Source organism: Pseudorca crassidens, chromosome 17, assembly GCF_039906515.1.
Source record: "Pseudorca crassidens isolate mPseCra1 chromosome 17, mPseCra1.hap1, whole genome shotgun sequence".
Taxonomy (NCBI): Eukaryota; Metazoa; Chordata; class Mammalia; order Artiodactyla; family Delphinidae; genus Pseudorca; species Pseudorca crassidens.
In genome coordinates, this window is record NC_090312.1 from 37,716,925 (window position 1) to 37,737,680 (window position 20,756).

At 34.8% G+C, this 20,756-nt stretch overlaps 1 protein-coding gene across 8 annotated transcripts in view; it reads right to left on the minus strand.

Annotated features, from left to right (window-relative positions):
• VPS13B (vacuolar protein sorting 13 homolog B) overlaps positions 1-20,756 on the minus strand; it is a 798,169-nt gene that overhangs the window by 209,402 nt on the left and 568,011 nt on the right. For all 8 annotated transcript variants that reach the window (XM_067711645.1, XM_067711646.1, XM_067711647.1 and 5 more), the window contains exon 35: positions 9,402-9,539. In XM_067711645.1, coding sequence (XP_067567746.1) covers positions 9,402-9,539 — 138 coding nt within the window. The remainder of the gene's footprint in view (positions 1-9,401; positions 9,540-20,756) is intronic.

Here is a 20,756-nt window from a genome sequence, read left to right on the forward strand (position 1 = left end):
CACAGTGGGGACTAGAGCTTCAACATATGAATTTTGTGGGAACACAATTCAGTCCACAGCACCATATTCATTCAGTTAGATCAGCCAGGAACCCATAAGTCATGCTTAATTTCTCTTACCCTCCATCCCCTCTATTCCATTACTAGTCTATGGATTTTCCCTCCCTAATATCTACCAAATCTTTCACTTTTCTCCATGTCTATTACCATTCCTTGATCCAACTTACCATTATCTCTCACTAGTACTACTGCAATATTCTCCTAATTGGTTGCCTGCCCCTACTCTAGCTCTTCTTATCTATTCTCCATTGTGCAACTAGAATCATCTTTTCAAAATGCAAATATAACCATATCAATAAACACACATACCTCCTCTCTCCCCCATCACATACATGTCCAGCTTAAAGTTCTTCAATGGTTTCCCAGTGCTCTAAAGATAAAACCTCCAAAATCCTTTATTATGGCCAACAAGGCCTGGCCTCTGTCTCTCTCTACAGCCTCATTTCCTCCTACTGTTCCCTCCCTCTACACTTTTTTCATTTCCTTCAGTGTGCCATGATTCCCTTCCCCACAGGGTCTTCGGCATACATTCTGTCAGAAAGATGCCCTCCCCTCCATGTCTTTGGTTAACTCCTTTTCATTCAAATGTCTGAACTCAGCTCAGAGAAGCTTCCCTAAATCTCCACTCTTTTATAAATCCATAGAAGTTCATGACACTTATATTAGGTGGTAATTATATATTATTCAGTGTGACTACTTGGTAATCAAAGCCTGTCTTTTCTACTACATGGTGTGCATTTCTTGAGAGAAGCGATTGTGTATCTTTTGCTTACCACTGTATTTCCAATATTTAGAACAATACTTGAAATATCATAATTGCTCATAAATGCTTGTTGTGAAAAATAAATGAAGAGTTCCACTGGGGATTACAGCCATCATTTTAGAATTTGGAGGAATCTTAGGAAAACTCTCTTATGTTACAGAAGAAAATACTGAGGTTCAAAGAAGCAAAACAATCTCACTCAGAATTACCTTCTTAGTGACAGTAAACCTGGATTGTTGAGATGACACCAGATTACAGAGTCTTGAGCTCTGAGAAGAGTTATGATTTGATTAACTGAGGGAGGTGGGTGGTCAAGATTCATATGAGTTTGCAGAGCAGGCTAATCTAGCAAGAGCAGAGGGGAGAAAATTATTGAGTAAAAGGAGAATCTGAAATTAGGGCTGCCAGAAAACAGACTGAAGAAGTAGTGAGGGCCTAGACCCACTAGGGAGATAGTAGGCATAATGGAGGACCATTTCAAAGGAAAAACTAAAAAGACTTGGAATAAAAAAAAAAGATGAATTGAAGGTGACAGTAAAATTGTGAGAAGACACAAGTGGAAGAATGTTGCTATCACTAGCAAATGTAAAGAAATTTGAAGACCATACTAAGAGAAGGAGTGAAAAAGAAGAGGAAAGAAAAATGGTTTGACTTAATGTGAACATGCTGAATTTTAAATAACTAAACACATTTCATAGGCAGATGAAGGAATAGTCCTGGTGTTGCATAATAAATCAAAACTAGAACTAGGCATTTGGAAATTGTAGGCATAAAAGAGATAGCTGACATTATTGTCTATACAAAGAATAGAAGGCTAAAGACAAAATTCAACATCCATTCATGATGAAAACTCTCATCAAAGTAGGTACAGAGGGAACACATCTCAACATAATAAATGCCATTTATGACAAACCCACAGCCAATGTAATACTCAATGGTGGAAAATTGAAAGACTTCTTGCTAAATTCTGGAACAAGACAAGGATACCCACTCTCACTGCTTCTATTTAACATAGTATTGGAAGTCCTAGCCACAGCAATAAGAAAAGAAAAAAAAAAATAAGAGGTACCCAAATTGGAAGGGAGGAGGTAAAACTGTCACTATTTGCAGATGACATGGTGCTCTATACAGAGAACCTTAAAGTCTCCACCCAAAAACTATTATAACTAATAAATGAATTCAGCAAGGTTGCAGAATACAAGATTAATATACAAAAATCTGTTCCATTTCTATACACTAGTAATGAAGTATCAGAAAGTAAAAAAAAAAAAAAAAATCTATCTAAAACTGCATCCAAAAACATCCACAAAACCCTAGGAATAAGCATAACCAAGGAGGTGAAAGACATATACACTGAAAACTATAAAACACTGATTAAGGAAACTGAAGATGATTCAGTGAAATGGAAAGATATCCCGTGCTCTTGGATTGGAAGAATTAATATTGTTAAAATGGCCATACTACCCAAAGGAATCTACAGACTTACTGCAATCCCTATCAAATCACCCATGACATTTTTTCACAGAACTAGAATAAATAATCCTAAAATTTACATGGAACCACAAAAGACCCAGAATTGCCAAAACAATTCTGAGAAAAAAGAACAGAGCTGGAGGTATAACCCTTCTAGACTTCAGACTATACTACAAATCTACTGTAATCAAAACAGCATCATATTGGCACAAAAACAGACACATAGATCAATGGAATGGAATAGAGAGCCCAGAAATAAACCCATAAATCTACAGTCAATTAATTTATGACAAAGGAGGCAAGAATATACAATGGAGAAAAGACAGTTTCTTCAACAAGAGGTGCTGGGAAAGGTGGACAGCTTCATGTAAAACAATGAAATTAGAACATTCCCTCACACCATATACAAAAATAAACTCAAAATGGTTTAAAGACCTGAATGTAAGACATGACACCATAAAACTCCTAGAAAAGAACATAGGTGAAACATTTTCTGACATAAATCGTAGCAATAATTTCTTAGATCAGTCTCCCAAGGCAAAAGAAATAAAAGCAAAAATAAACAAATGGGATCTAATCAAACTTAAAAGCTTTTTCACAGCAAAGGAACCATCAACAAAATGAAAAGACAACCTACGGAATGTAAGACAATATTTGCAAATGATGCAACTGACAAGGGGTTAATATCTAAAATATACAAATAACTCATACAACTCAATATCAAGTTGTTGTATTCAACAACTCATACAACCCAATCAAAAAATGGGCAAAAGACCTGAATAGGTATTTTTCCAAAGAAGACATACAGATGGCTAACAGGCACATGAAAAGATACTCAACATCACTAATTATTAGATGAATGCAAATCAAAATCACAATGAGGTATCACATCACACTGGTCAGACTGGCTATCATCAAAAAGGCTATATATGACAAATGCTGGAGAGGATGTGGAGAAAAGGGAACCCTCATACATGGCTGATGGGAATGTAAATTGGTGCAGTCACTATGGAAAACAGTATGGAAGTTCCTCAAAAAACTAAAAATAGAACTATCATATGATCCAGCAATTTTACTCTTAGGTATATATCCAGAAAAAATGAAAACTCTAATTCAAAAAGATACATGCACCTCAATGTTCATAGCAGCACCATTTACAGTAGCCAAGACATGGAAGCAACCCAAGTGCTCATCAACAGACTACTGGCTTAAGATGATGTGGTGCATATATATACAATGGAATACTATTCAGCTATAAAAAAGAATGAAATATTGCCATTTGCAGCAACGTGGATAGACCTAGACAATATTATGCTTAGTGAAATAAGTCAGACAGGGAAAGACAAAAACTGAATGATATCACTTACATGTGGAATCTAAAAAAATAATACAAATGAATGTATATACAAAACAGAAACAGACTCACAGACATAGAAAACAAACTTCTAGTTACCAAAGGGGAGAGAGAGAGGGCAAGGGACAAATTAGGAGTATGGGACTAACAGGTACCAACTACTACACATAAAATAGATAATCAACAAGGATTTAGTGTATAGCACAGGGAAATATACCCAATATCTTGTAATAACCTAAAATGGAATACAATCTGCAAAAAAACTGAATCACTAAGCTGTTCACCTGAAATTAACACAATATTGTAAATCAACTCTACTTCAATTTTTTTAAATTAAATAATAAAATAAAATTATTGGTCCACTCTCTATTTGACATCCTGACTTCAAGTTTACTGTTTTATTTTGATAAATCATGGGGAAAATAAACTATGATAATGCAATGCTGACACTGCAAATTGGAACCCATAAAGCTCAGGAAATGCAAAAGTCAAGGTTCTTACAGTTTTATTAACTAGTTTACATTTCTTAAGTGTAGAAGATAGCCTGCTAGTATGGCTGTAAAACTGAATTAAGATAGAGATAGGACACCAGTCATTAGGGTATGGACCTTGGCCCTATTTCTGGAAAGAGAAAAGAGGCAAAGGGTTAACTATCAGGGTTACATTAAGAGGAATAAATTAATTAAAATTAGCTTTTAAGATGCTTCCTTTCACCTTGAATCTTCTTGTATTTAAAAATCATATTACTTATTCTTCATTTTCTACTCCAGAAAATGTCAGGGGGCTATTTGTGTCTTTTTCAGGTATCTTAATTCCCCTGAATCAGTCATCTTCTACATATGTCTGGACGACATATGTCATGAGTAATGAATTCAGTAATAACAGAACATAAAAGCAGATTCCATCAAGAAAAGTAAAAATGTTTCAAAAATACACAAAATTGGGGGTAAACTTAAAATTTCTACTTTATATTCATATAAACAAACCTATTTGAATAGTGTGCTACTGTATCTGAGAAGTTTTTAAAGTAATATTTCACATTATTTAAGTATATATTTTCATTCAAATCAAAGAGGCTTGTGGAAATGGGATATTCTAGGATGTTTAGGATTATTTTTAAAGAAAAAATTACAATCATTGCAACCTATAAAACACTTAGTTAATTCACAAAATATAAGAAGAAAACTATACTCAAAATGGGTTATAATCAGTTAAAAGTCAAATAAAATTTTCAAACAAAAATTAAATAAAACCAATCCAAAGCTAGAATGAAATCAGAAAAACTGAAAACTACATAGGTAAATTACTGAACAGGTTAAACAAGAAGAGACTAAATAAATGATTTTATTAAGAGAAAAACTATCAGTGGACAGGTGTTTCAACTAGAGACACCAGGTATACGAAAATAAAAGAAATAGGAAATTACAGTCATAACTTTGTGTTTGATATAATTAAAATTATACGAAGATTGTGGTATGCTAATTAATTTACAACAAAACATAAATGATGAGGAAATGTTCTCCTAATTTGGCATATTTTTTCTTTGTTGTCCTTTAAATGTCATTTTATGGCTACAGTGACAGTGTTCAAAAATATGTCTGCAAAGAAACAATGAAAAAAATACCAGGGAGCTCAAATATTTTTGTAAATGACCCTGAGTTAATTAGAAAAATCTGCACCCTTCCCAGTTCTTCTTCTCATGTGTCAGCTCTCATTAAATTAAAAAAAAAAAAATTCATTTCAAAGTTAAGAAATCCTATAGTTAACAAAACTGGGATCAAGTGGGCACATTCCTAAGTTTCTGTATGATGTCATACTAAGCAGTTCACAGCTGAATCTGAATTTGCAAGAAGTATGAATTAGTTTTCAATAGAAGACATATCTGATCTAATGGTAATTTTTTTCTCTATCGGCTAACTGTGCCGGGAACAGGTGGCCCTGCTTTCAATTATGGCGGGCTAGCATGCCAGTGTGAGGCCTGGATTAGTTCACCTTCTCAAGGGGAATTTTCCTCGGTTGGGAATGGATTTATTATGGCTTCACACATGGAATAGAGCTCATGTCAGCTGAGGGCAGTGACACATCATATGATTCAAATTAACCTGCTGTGGACTGTTCCGCGGGCCTTAGATTGTGTATTAAAATGACGACATTTAAAAAAACAGCTTGAAAGAAACCAGGATTGCCGCACTGCAATGGTTCCAATTTGTTCCAACTAATCTATCACCTGCTGGAGATATTGTTCTGCTGGGTTTCTGGTAGCTGCTGTTTTCCAGGTTTCTCCAAGCCACTGACCTTGCTAATGGGTAGTACAGTTGTTGCCTCTGAAGGAAGGAGGTCGGAGTTGGGAGAGCTTTGAAGGGGTTTTTGATGTAGAAGTTGGGACCTACCATTTGCTCTAAGGTACTATTAAGTGAACAGAGGAAATCAGGGAATACTCAAGAACACTGAAGTATTTTTTCCAAAAACAGATGCTAAAGAGCAGCATATGCACCACCTTGTTTAGATAAAATAATCCCTGGAGAAAACATCCGACAGGATGAATTCAAAAGCTGTTAAGTTTGCACCTTTATGAAGAAAATTTAAGGTTGGGTAGTTATAATCAGTATTTCCTCTACTCTTCAGCGTCATAACTTCTTTGTTACTGAAACCTTAATTCAAGAGCAAGAAAAGAAGAAACGAAAATATACTATTTTAGAGATGGAGCATTGTAGCATAAAGCATTCTTTGGGAATGATACTTAAATAAGATGTGCATATAGATTAAAATAAACAATAAAACAATCTTTTGGTATCAAAAGATTCTTAACGATAATACTGCATAAAACTTAGAAGCATTATTTTCAATATTAAAAAAAAAGGCCTTTTTATTTTTTAAGGGAAGAGGATAGTATTGGGGAATATTATAAAGCTGAAGTTTGTTCCCCCAGTCTTAGCATAAATAATATTGCTCTTAATATACTATTATGTAAAATCTGGAAATATATATTTCTTGAGTTGCCAAAAATCTATAAAATAATACATTCCTACAGCAAGAAATGCTTTATTATGTCCTGTTATTCCTATTGATCTCTCAATTAATATAGTGTAGCTGTGTAGTGAGAGAATACAATTATATTATGTAATAACATCTACTTACATACTTTATATAACAAATTGTTTAAGGAATTTTTTGTCTAAGGTAGTAAATTCTGGAGTAGTTCAAGGCTGTTAGGTTAATGTTCTAGTGGAATCCCACAGAACTGACATATCATTCAAAGTAATCTTCCCTCAAATAATTTATGAAAGAAAAGTGCTCTTGGTTAAAATGTTTTAAGACTTTGAAGAACTTAAACCATTTATTGGACATTGTATTTGATTTTTCATAATAAAAGTACCATTTAAAAAACCATTCATCATTGTTTGTATCATCCCCCTCTCCTGTGCCCCAAAATATCTGCATTTTGAGTCTCAGTAATTGTTATTGATGGTATTAAGAAAGTCATATATATATATATATTATTAATATATGAGTCAAATAAAATCTTGGTACAAAATGTGTTATCCCCAGATCAACAGTACCCATTTCACCTGGGAGCTTGTTAGAAATGTAGAATTTCATCCCTATTAAGTCACATTTGCATTTAACCAGCTCCCCAGAGATGCTCAAATGCACACTCCAGTTTGAGAAGCATGGCTGTAAAATAACTATTTCAATTCATTAATTTAAAAGTTTGAATCTCCAGATATATTATCACTATTATTGAATGGGCATAAAATTAGAAATGGCATATATGTAGTTTCCAGTTTTAAGAAGTATAAGAAATATAAACGTACAACTATTGTAAAAATCGCACTTCTGCTACATAGTCACATTGAATGACAGAATGATAAACATATAATTTTTCATTTGTTCATTGACATTTCTCTTAAAGTTCAATTTATTTGGTAGCCATGAAAATATGGTACACAATTTACCACTGACTTGAAGATCCCATCCCTTTTACAAACAAATCAATCAAATGTAAACTAGAAGGGAACTTTTTAGCCAAAAGGTGAAAGACTGTGCCTGAAAGCAAAAGAAATCTGACACTAAAAGAGTGAAAAAAGAAGTAAATGCAAGTTTCCCTGTCGCTTGTCCATGAACTACCCTTATGTTCTTACCCTATTTCATTCATTCCAGCATGTTCAGTCTTTTGCCCTGCAACTGATGCAGTAAGAAAGCACTGTATCATAGCTCAAATAGCACATATTTTTTCTTTTTCCTTAGTGGTATGCAAAATGTTTTTTCCTACAATTGATGGTTGCTTGAATTCAGTGAAATATGGTACTTCACACTCACTAACCAAGTATGTGGACTCACAATCCTTTCAATCATCCAGCTCACCCCAAAGGATTCTTCGAACTTTAATGACTCCCTTAGCCTTATCATCAGCTTCTTTACTTCCTTTGAGTCTTTAAAACCACAGCTAGATACTAATGATTAGAACTAGTTCTTCATATTCCTCCTATACCTTTTAAATTCCAGCACTGGAAAAACATGCTTAAGAAGAACTGACCCAGAGTGAAAGGGCCAACTGAGGTGGTTTCAGGCTCTTTCTATTCCAGATGTGATGATGGGCCACCTTTCCTATCTGTAGTCATAGATCGTAAGTGCACCAGCATGCACACAAACTGAATCAGGTCCACAGAGTGATAGTTTTCAATCATCAAAATACATGCCTTGCAGAGTACTGCTAGAGATCTTAAGACAGTGTAACACCATTGTTTTAAATTCGTAATGAAGAAACTAGTATTCCTTTAATGACTAACAGGGTCTGCAGCACTGTAAATATAACATAACAAAAGGGAAACTGAATGTAGTAATTTCTGTTAAATAAATAGCTAAGACCTCATGGAGGTAAGGGAAGAGTAACAAAGAAAAGAAAAGGAGGAACATGAGAAGGAAGAAGAAATAGAGTAGGAAAAAGAAAGAGGAGGAGAAGGAGATGGAGAAGAAAGAAAAAAATCTTTAGTTATGCTAAAATTAGTGCAGTATAAAAGTGATCTAGGTCTTTGGAGTCATAAAGACCAGAGTTTGAATGGCTCCTCTGCTACTGTGATCTTGGGCAATTTACTTCATTTTTCTAAGTCTTAGCTTCCTTATTCATAAAGTAGGGATAATTATAGGGCCTACTTCTTGGGTTTATACAAGTATGTAAAGCACTTAGTACCTGGGACATAATAAGCACTCAATATCTTTTGATATCTATATCTACCTATTTAAAATTGAGTGTTAATATGTCCTAAGCACTTTGCTAAGCATTTGAAATAAGTGTATTTATCTATCTAATCCAATCTACTTATGTATATTATCTTATGTATGTATGTCATGTACCCTATCCACCTAACCATCCATCTACCCACCCACCCATCTATCCACCCATCATCTATTTTATTCTCTTCATTTACAGGGAAGGAAACTGAGGCACAGGAGATTAGATAACTGCCTAAGGTCCCACGATTAGTAGAAAAGGTAGAAATAAAATCTTGAGTCTTTGGCTTCCAGTCAATTATTTTTTAATTGATAACTACTTTTTGTCAGACGAAAGGTAATTTTTAATGTATATTAATATTTGCCTTTTGATCTCTAGAATGGGCAGCCTGAGAAGAGTATACGTCTGGAAGACAAATGAATTACTCATTTCTGGCAAGGAATGTCAGGATTGTTAACAGACCCTATGTACACGTTAATAGACTCATACAAAAAAAAGTTTGAATTACGACTTTCTTACCTGGTCCATTAAGAAAATCTTTAATTTGTAGCATTACAAGTGAAGGTGGAATACCACTTTTGCTGTCTATTTCTCCAGGTACTGTCTGCAACCAAACTGTGCAGTAATCAAGGGCTTCAGGCAAAGTCTTCCCAGGATCTGAAGAGGCAAAATTAAAATTAAAAATGTCAATTACAACACAAACATCAATTTTGGTGTAAGAGTTTGAGCTGATAAGCAAGAGGAAAAAAATGGTTAAAATATTGTATGTAACCTTCATTAATGCATTTGTTTGTATACATACAGTACACAAATACTTGTATGAAGAAAGAGACGCTCTCTCTCTACAGGTAGAATGACAAAACCATGTTTTCCAGAACCAGGCCAAAGAGGAAAAGATATTTCAAATCTTAACTCATATCATCTTTGAGTGAAGGTAAAGTTTCTGTACTCTGAGCTGCTGACTGTTAACAGTTGAATAGAATTTTTTTTTTTAAATGGGATGTTGGAAACAAGTTGAAGAAAAAAAGGGCAACCTTTTCAGCTTAAAAAGAGGCATATACATGTTCAAAGATGCAGTGGATTAGTACTACTTAGGGGTTATTTGATCTGTTTCAGAGTTTTACTGACATTACAATCACTTTTACTGCTAGCCTTTTGAAGTTAACTTCAGTAGCTTTCCCATAACCTTCTTAAATGATAAAATTGGTCAATCTTTTAATAGTTCCAATTATGACTAAAAGTTGACTTTTTTCAGTTTTGACTTTTTCTATTAAATACTGTGTATTTTAAACTTTTTTTAAGGTTAATATTATATATATTTTGTAAGGTTTCATTCAGCTATTGGTGATGGCAAATGGAATTAGCTTTTTAATGCTTGGCAATCCACAGTTTTTATTGAAATAGCTCTTTAAATAAAAACAACTGCTGTGTCTTGGCATACAATATAGTAGGCTTTTAAAAATCTTCTAAATATTCACAGTTTTTCTTTAGTTTCAGGATTGTTTTACTCTCTGGGTTTTAATGGCCTCTGAATGTCAATTTTATAGGGATGTTCTTGCCATAGAGTCCATCTATTCCATTTTCAGTTGATTTGAAATGTGTTATTAAAGTGTTATTTATTTTAGTTTTTATTGATTGGATTGCTTTCAAGAATAGCATTTACATACTGTGTATTATATTCAACATATGGTTACATAGTATTACTGTCATATGTGAACCGGGCATATAAATTCTGCCTTGGAATTTGTATTTCTTGACCTTATCATGTGATCCTTATGAAATTTGGCACATATGAACCTTTATGTGATTTCAAAGAAAATACTGAAAGCAATTGATCGTGACGTTAGATCTATGTGGTAAAGATCAAACACTAAGGTAGTGCATTCTTCTCTTTTTATATGATCAGTGAATTTAAAGCAGTGAGAATATGTATAGTAGATCCACAGTAACACCATACTATTCTGTCTTTCAAATATAATGGTCAAGTCTGGTGAAAGGATGGTAAAAAGTCTGTTGCTGGTAGGATCTATAATCAGTTTGTAGGTACTATGTAACCTGCCAGGACCTGAGGGTCTACTTCTAGGTTTCAGCTATGTAGCCATCATCAAGAAAAAGCCATTATTATCAAATAAATAATACTGTGCCAGACCTATATGAGGAGACATAATTCTTCATTTTGAAGATGATACAATCTAGAGAGAGAACAATGATCTAATGGAGAAAACAGATATAAGTGATGTAGCTAAATAAATAATGAACAGACATGAATTAAATTGATATAGAAATATTAATATGATGTGTAAAAAAACTGGCAAGTAAAACTTCGGATGATAAGTAAAACAATTTATGAAAATCACGTATTCAAACTTGTATGGCAGAAAATGATATTATGAATATATGAAGAGTTCATATAATCAATATAGATACTAATAGAAAAATGGGTTGAGGATAGAATAAGCACCTACTTAATGAAGAAAATAAATAATGAGTAAAGAAAAACAAATGGCATAAAACAGTTAAAAATATAAACATTAAGAGATAGTACATCTTAGCAATAATCAAAGGAAAAAATCTTTAAAAATAAGTAGAATTTTCTACGTATCAGGCCAAGACTAAAAAAATTGATAAAGCCTATGTAACACACACACACACACACACACACACACACAAATTCACTGTAGAACTGTTTATCATAGCAAAAAGTAGAAAACACCTTAGATGTCCATCAACAGATTAATGTTTAAATAAAAAATGATAATCCATACAATGTTTAAAAGAATCAAAAACATTTATATGTAATTGACATAGTAAGACAGCCATTTTATATTGTTAATAGTAAATAACAAAGCAGGTTGAGTATTTTTTCATTTATTGACCATTTAGGATTCTTCTTCTAAAAATAAGTATTCACTTTTCTATTGGGCTCTTTTTCTTACTAATTTGTAGGAGCTCCTTATATATTACAGGTGTTAATGATTTGTTTGCAATGTGTAGCAAATGTTTTCTCTTGGTATGTTAGTTGCCTTTTAACTATATCCTGATGCTTTTTGCATGCATATTTTTTTCTTAATAGATGTGGTAAAAAATTATTAACATATCTTATGGATTTATCCCTAGGTTGATTATATATTTTCCTATAGTTTCTTGAAGCATTTTTAAAATTTTATTTTTACCTTTAGCTGTTTAATCCTTCTGGAGAACACTGTTTTATGAAAAATAGGGAAAAACTGCTCAGTCTCACTGTTAATTAAGCATACCCAAATTAAAGCAAGAAATACATTTTTTTTCACTCAACAGATTAGCATAAATTTAAAAGATTGGTAATATCTTGTGTGTGGGAGGAGGAAAAATTGATCCTACCATGTATGGTGGATAAGAGTGTAAAGAGGGTTGAAACGAGTGTCTACCAAAATCCTAAATATCCATGCCCTTGTAATCAGAAAGGACACTGTAGGAACCTATCTTAAAGAAATAATTAAGAATACACAGAAAATGTCCAAAAGAGTTGACTATAGTATCATGTGAAATATTAAAAATCTAGAACAAAATAAAACTAAATATCTATCTATAGAGAAATGGTAAAATAAATTATGACTACATTGTGAATACTTCATAGAATACTATGCTGCTGATAAAAAGAAGGGAGTGAATCTGATGTACTGATATAGAAAAGCTTTAAGCTGTCCTGTTAAGTGAATAAAACAAAGAAACAGATCACCAGCTTTAGTAAATTCAAAAGTAAAAGGCATATCTGCATACATACATGCATACATACACACATATCTATATATACTTTTTATTCTACTGGAAGACAATCATCTTCAGGATGATCCTAAGCTCAAACTGATATATGGAGCTATAATTTATTGAGAGCTGAAGAAAAATAGGACTACATACCAAACATTTACAAAAATTAAAATAAGAAAAAAACACTTCAAAGGACATTTGATTCCTATCTTCATCAAGGTATAGACTGGGGGAGCAGCAAATTCTGATGATGTGAATGAGAGTTTTCCAAGTAGGGGAGATGGGTTTTACGCAGGTTGCAGTGTAAAGTTAAAGGGCCTTGCCATCTGGCACCCAGCACAGTCTGCACTGGGGCAATTAAAGAGGAATGGGACTTAATAGAGTCAGAATAAACAATCTGGCAATAGTAGGAAGGAGAATAGGAATTACGAATTAAAGAAAATGTAAAAGTCTAGGAAAGGTATCCAAGGAAGTAAAAATTTCAATGACTATTTCCCAACGAAGTTTTACTGGTCTAATGATATTATTGGTTTAATATTATTACACCCCTGGTTTAAAAAGTACAGCTGCATTTAGAGGGCTGCTAGAAAAAGAGAATAACTGAAATTAAGAACACTGAGGAAAATACAGGTTCATAGTTGATGAATACTGAATGTATGACAGGGCTGGTGGCTACTCTCCTAGTTTTGGCTAAAATCTCTACTCTGGATATGCCTGTAGTCACTGTGGTGAGATGAAGCAGCAGTAGTAGCAGAAACATATGTCAGAATCCCAGAGAATAGCTCAGGTTTGTAAGTCACTATTTAGTCCCTCTTGCCCTAATGGCTAGATGATGTGGGGCATGACTTCTAGACTTCCTGAAATGTCTTCAATTTAGCTTCTCCTGAATTCCATCATCAGACGTAGAAAATAGGACTCATATTACACATTCCTTGAGGTCAATATAGTTGGAAAAGCACCAGATGAACCAAGATTAAAGGAGCCTGTGAATATAATACAAATGGAGTGACAAATAGGGATGACTTTTTCATACTGGAGGCTCCTTTAGACTTCACCAGTTTTCTTCTTCATACTCAGCGAACACCTATTTACAGGAAGCTCTCAAAAGAATAAGCTCCTGCTGATGTTGATGAGCACGTTTACATTTACGCTGTTGTCCCTAAGCCTAAGAAACAGGAGAAAGCCATATCTTATCAGGAGTAACAGAGTGTGGGAAATGGGTCAGAACAAATGACAAACTGCTCACAGCCATAAATCTTGTTCAAAGTCACTTAGAATTCACTTCAATGAGACATTGGTATTGACAAAATTATTTGTTTTTCTTCTGGGTTGACCTGGACTCCAAAATAAAATACTTCATCATATTATGTCACAAAGAACACTCAAAGGGAAGATTCAGAGTCTCAAGTCCACTCCCAGATGGACTAAGGTACTCTTGGCTTTTATAGAGACTTGATTCAGATTATATTCTTTGTGCTGGTAGATTACTTTGCTCTTCTTCACAAAACTTTCCTTTCACTTAACTGCTTGGGAGGTCTTCCTCTGACTCTGATAAAGTGATTTTTGTAGTGCTGCTCATTATTTTTATTTTTTAACCCTTAGCAGATATTCACAAAGTATGTCTTTGCTTAACATTTGAATTATATAAAATATAACATGACTCATGTGGCCAAAATGAAACTTTAAAAATGAACTTGTTTATTTTCTTTGCAATCTTCTACTTAAAAAAAATTTATTTTCCAAGCTCATACAGAACAGCTGAGTGTGAAGATTTTGTAAGCTTCCTGATTACTCTGCTTTGTTCTACTATGTGGCAGGACATTTCTTTTTCATAAATGAATTCATAAGCTGAATTTCTGGAAAGGTCCCAATGAGGAGACATTTTCCCACAGATTTCAGTGAGAATTTCCTCATTTTAAGATTGACATAATACTGAACATATAATGAAGTCCAGTTACTTTTATACCAGATACTTCTGTCTAGTTAATTTTATACAAGATACTTCTTTTCTTTTGCCATATGAGTAAAGAATTTGAATTTTAAAAAGCCTTGTGTCACAAGAATCTCTTTATTTGAAAGCTAAATATCTGTTATAAAGAGAACTAGAGTGAGACTCCAAACCAACATCATTTTCTTCCTCATTTTCCCCTCCTTTCTGTGACAGTTACTTTTACCAACCACAGGTTTACAATGGAGTTGATAATGCATACCTGTTTCTCCTTTCTCTTGGCTACTTTTGTGTTCAAGAACACCTCTAACAAGTGAATTGGTTAGAGAAGGGCAGCAGGAGAAATTAGCCCAACAGTTATTTTCCCTGAAAGTTCTAGGCAATGTTTTCATGGAGGAAGTTGTAAGTAACTATAGTCATAATAATGTTTTTGACTCTTTGATTCAATTTTCTCATGATACCCTGGGTCTTTTACATTCTATGGAACATGAGTGCTAACTTAAATATGGAGCAATGTCAAGGGAACAAAATTTTCCCATGATGGAGAGTTCTTGTAAATTTGTGTTACCAGAAAAAAATATTAATTGAAATTTGGGGGACAAATTCTGCAAAATAAACTTTTGATTAATTGGGTTTTGGTGTACCTCACTTTAAGCATGTTTTCTTCAGTAAGCAAATAATTTGTCATCTTATTCCTCGTATTAGCTTCTTGCTGTATTAATGTAATCTTGTTGCTGCTTGCAATCCTGGCTAACAAAATCTTTCTCGATATTATCAACAACTTTTTTTTTTTTTTGCGGTATGCGGGCCTCTCACTGTTGTGGCCTCTCCCGTTGCGGAGCACAGGCTCCAGACGCGCAGGCTCAGGGGTCATGGCTCACGGGCCCAGCTGCTCCGCGGCATGTGGGATCCTCCCGGACCAGGGCACGAACCCGTGTCCTCTGCATCGGCAGGTGGACTCTCAACCACTGCGCCACCAGGGAAGCCCCTATCAACAACTTTTGAAATTATATCATGCTTTTTCAAGCCTACGGATGCTAATATTAGCATTACTGATGATATATAATTAAAATTAATGTGTTCCCTAAACTATTACTGTAGATTTAATTTCAGCAACTTTTGGCTTTCATGCCATATTGCACTGAGTTTTCTTTCTCCCCCACTCCTCCCCGCCTCCCCCAGCACTGAGTTTCCTTTCTCGAGATTTACTTGTCTCCATTTTACCAATTCCAGAAAGTTCGGAAGGATCTACTGTTTAGTTTTTTAAAAGAAAAACAGACTATATATTTTATCCACTTTTAAAAAAGTTTTCAATGCCCAGTTATTATTAGTCACAAGCATACTGAAGTCTGTCATAGGTAATGAGCCCAGGCCTATCCCAGGCTGCCACAGAACCAAAGTGGCATCTATGGCTGCTTAGGGAGATTGGTTCTCTTTGGCCTGAGGTATCCAGAGCTGTCATGTCTATGAAAGAGCATTTAAGTGACTTTTGATTAACTCTTGAGGGACAACTGACAGGTGATAAGATACTGTCACATGCAAGAGGTTTGTGAAATAGTTTATCACTGGCCCAGGACTTACCGAACAAAGACTTTCTTTCATGGAGCTTTCTAACATTTTGTTCTATAGATGAGTTTATATCACTTTATAACACAGGAAAAAATGTAGGGTAATGAAAGAACATGAGGTACACAAATCTCGGTATAAATCCTGACTCCTTAAACTGGGTAAGTTTAATTTTAACTTCCTTGAGTCCCAGTTTGTTTCCAAAATGGGGATAATAAACTAAATTGTGGGGATGTTGAGAATATTATATTAGATAATATATGTAAGTGGTTTGTATGGGACATGTCATGGTAGGAGTTCAATAAACAGTTACTATTTTGTTTCTTAAGCACAAACTCTAAACAAAATAGGAGTATGTGTGTGGTATATCTTTCAAGTGTCTATTCTTCTTACTTTTTTGTTTTTTTTTAATTTTGAAAAATCTTTATCACTTATCTAAAATCAGAGGAATATAATATAAAAGGTAAAAAATAAAAAGCTTTGTTTATTCATGGAAATTACACTCAATTTTGATCTTAGAAGCCAGTAAACTTCTTTATATTTAACTTTTAAAATAATAATTATTGAGGTTTGAAATACTAGTCAACCTATTTTACTTCCCTATCAAACACTTTTGGCTAAGGAGAAATTATACACCTGACAACTTCTCTGCATTTTGGTCCTGATAATTATCAGAATTATATTCTCACCTTCTTTCTCATCCTTTAGAAATACTCTGCCTACATATGAGTCAAGGATGTAAATAATCTGCAAGCCAAAGGTGACTGCTTTCCATTTTTTAAACTAGAAGTTAGAGACTCCTTTTACAAAGGTATCTGAGTATATCAACCTTCATACAAAGAAGAGATTGAAATGACACTTTAAAGTAATTTATAAGTAAACATGGTGAGTCCATCAGGATTTCAATTTCACAGGGCTTTCTTTTTTAAGGAAGATCAAGAAGAGTTCATAACTAGCCAGGGTAGGGAGGGAGAAAATACCTAAAGAGGAATTAGGGTAATAGGCAAAGGCTTGGAGATTCCCTACTTTCCCTTCCGCTCTCTGACTTCATTGACAAGACGTTCCTAGATGATTCTTTAGCTGAATCCTTTTATAACCAGCCAAGAATACACAAAGGTTTTCTTTAACAGAAATTGAATAAAATTTAAAGGAAAGCATTTTGGGAGGGTCTATTGTACTAAATCAATTTGCCTCTATCTATGAAATTGATATGGTTACATCTCCCAAGGGCCTCTTTCAGAAGCCATGGTTGTACTTGGTTTTGGAATGCTCAAAAACGGTTGGAAGAATAACTCCCTGCAATGAGTGGTTACTTTCAGAATAGTCACCTTCCAACCACTGGACATGTAAAAGGCAAAGCTACAGGTTTGCTGAGTTTCTTATGTTTTTCTGTATTTATTTTATGATCCTTAGTTTAATGGCTATCTTATTATTATTATTTTTTTAATGTAGCCACAGAAGCAAATGTAGTCCATGAGGGACTTCCCTGGCGGTGGTTAAGGAATCCACCTGCGAATGCAGGGGACACAGGTTTGATCCCTGGTCCAGGAAGATCCCACATGCCGCGGAGCAACTAAGCCCTTGCACCACAACTACTGAGCCCGTGCACCTAGAGCCCATGCTCTGCAACAAGAGAAGCCACCGCAATGAGAAGCCTGCGCACTGCGATGAAGAGTAGCCCCGTGCACAGCAATGAAGACCCAATGCAGCCAAAAATAAATAAATAAAGTTTTAAAAAAAAAATGTAGTCCATGAAGCCTCTACAATACCTGAAAATTAAATCATGGGGGGAACCTAGATCCATAAAACACAGTAACAATGCAATGGTATAACAGCAAAATCAACTGAGAAACCAGTTCTAAATTGCTATGGATGCAAGGTCAGTGCCACCATCTCCTTGTCAATATCTAGGCATTTGACTAACTCCTTAAGTGTTTTTTCACCTCATAAGATGTGACAGGAAGGGGAAGAGGTGATTTCCTGGTTTGAAATCCCAAGCCTGGAGCCCATAGGAAGAGAAAGAGGAAAAGATTAAAATGGCTGCTGGCATGTGTAATCATCAGTGTCCATTGGGTCTTATTTTTAGAACCAAATCTTCCATATCTTGCTAGAAGAAAGTGCATTCTTTCTACTTAATGATGCCAATCAGCAGATAATATGTGAAATATCATTTCAATGAATTCCTTGTATTTTCTACGCTGTTCTGTGTTGTTCCTGATCTCTTTCCTATTTTGTTACTTTCATGTTAAATTCTAATGTGGGTTTCAGATATTTTATATGACGTCTGATTAAAATTAAGAACAAGGAAAGAAAGGGTGCTGTCCAGTCAAAAAAATGTAGTCAAATAAATTCAAGGATGATCAACTTAACCCCAACTTAAGTCTCTGCTCTAAGTCTGGGTTCTGTAACACTGAAAGCCAATCCAGTGGCTATAAATGATTCCTGCCATTTTTCCTTCACTTTGAGTAAATGTTGATAACTAAAATCGGTGTTAAAAAGGGCCAGAACACTAATCTTTTTATCATGTCCAGAAAGGAAAGTCTATTAAACTCTCCCTTCTACTGCTAATAACTATTGAAGTCCCAACTTATAGCTGAGTATTTCATAGTTCCAAGGTATTTCATAAATATTATCTCATTTGGAGCTCAGACTAAACCATTAAACTACAAAGACTAGATATTATTATAAAGGTATACCTTGTTTTATTGCACTTTGCTTTATTGTGCTTTGCAGATATTGAATCTTTTACAGATTGAAGGTTTGTGGCAACTCTGTGTTGAGCAAGTTGATTGGTGCCATTTTCACAAAAGCATTTGCTCACTTTGTGTCATCACATTTTGGTAAGTTCCCAATATTCCAAATTTTTTTATTATTATATTTGTTATGGTGATCGGTGATCTTTGATGTTACTATCATAATTGGTTTTAGGGCACCACAAACCATGCCCATATAAGATAATGAACTTAATCCGTAAGTGTTGTATGTGCTCTGACTGCTCCACTGACTGGCCATTCCCCTGTCTCTCTCCCTCTCCTCAGGCCCCCCTATTCCCTGAGATACAACAATATCGAAATTAGGACAATTAATAACCCTACAGTGGTCTCTGAGTATTCAAGCGAAAGGAAGTGTTGCACATCTCTCACTTTAAATCAAAAGCTAGAGATGATTAAATTTAGCGAGGAAGGCACATTAAAAGCCCAGACAGGCCGAAAGCTAGGCCTCTTGCACTAGTTAGCCAAGTTGTAAGTGCAAAGGAAAAGTTCTTGAAGGAAACTGAAAGTGCTACTTCAGTGAACACATAAACGATAAGAAAGTGAAACAGCCTGATTGCTGATATGGAGAAAGTTTTAGTGGTCTGGATAGATGATCAAACCAGCCACAACACTTCCTTAAGCCAAAGCCAAATCCAGAGCAAGGCCCTAATTCTCTTCAGTTATATATAAAGGCTGAAAGAGGTGAGGAGACTGCAGAAGAAAAGTTTGAAGCTAGCAGAGGTTGGATCATGAGGTTTAAGGATAGAGACCATCTCTGTAACATAACAAGGTGAAGCAACAAGTGCTAATGTAGAAGCTGTAGTAAGTCATCCATAAGATCTAGCTAAAATAAGTAATGAAGGTAGCTACACTAAACAACAGATTTTCAGTGCAGACGAAACAGCCTTATATTGGAAGAAAATGTCATCTAGGACTTTCATAGCTAAAGAGGAGAAGTCAATGCCTGACTTCAAAGCTTCAAAGGACAGGCTGATTCTCTTATTAGGGGCCAATGCAGCTGGTGACTTGAAGTTGAAGCCAATGCTCATTTACCACTCTGAAAATCCTAGGGCCCTTGAGAATTACACTAAATCTACTCTGCCTGTGCTCTATAAATGGAACAAAGCCTGGATGACAGCACATCTGTTTACAACATGGTTTCCTGAATATTTTAAGTCCACTGTTGAGACCTATTGCTTAGAAAAAAAGATTCCTTTCAAAACATTACTGCTCACTGACAATGCACCTGGTTACCCAGGAGTTCTGATGGAGATGTACAATGAGATCAATGTTGTTTTCATGCCTGCTAACACAACATCCATTCTGTAGACCATGGATCAAGGAGTAATTTCAACTTTCAAGTTTTATTATTTAAGAAACACATTTTGTAAGGCTATAACTGCCATAGATAGTGATTCCTCTGATGGATCTGGGCAAAGTAAATTAAAACCTTCTGGAAAGGATACACCATTCTAGATGCCATTAAGAACATTTGTGATTCATGGGAAGAGGCCAAAATATCAACATTAACAGGAGTTGGGAAGAAGTTGATTCCAATCCTCATGGATGACTCTGAGGGGTTCAAGACTTCAGTGGAGGAAGTAATTGCAGATGTGGTGGCAATAGCAAGAGAACTAGAATTAGAAGTGGAGCCTGAAGATGTGACTAAATTGCTGCAATCTCATGATAAAACTTTAACGGATGGGGAGTTTCTTCTTATGGATGAGCAAAACAGTGGTTTCTTGAGATGGAATCTACTCCTGGTGAAGATGCCATGGAGACTGTTGAAATGACAACAAGGGGCTTAGAATATTACACAAACTTAGTTGATAAGGCAGCAGCAGGGTTTGAGAGGATTGA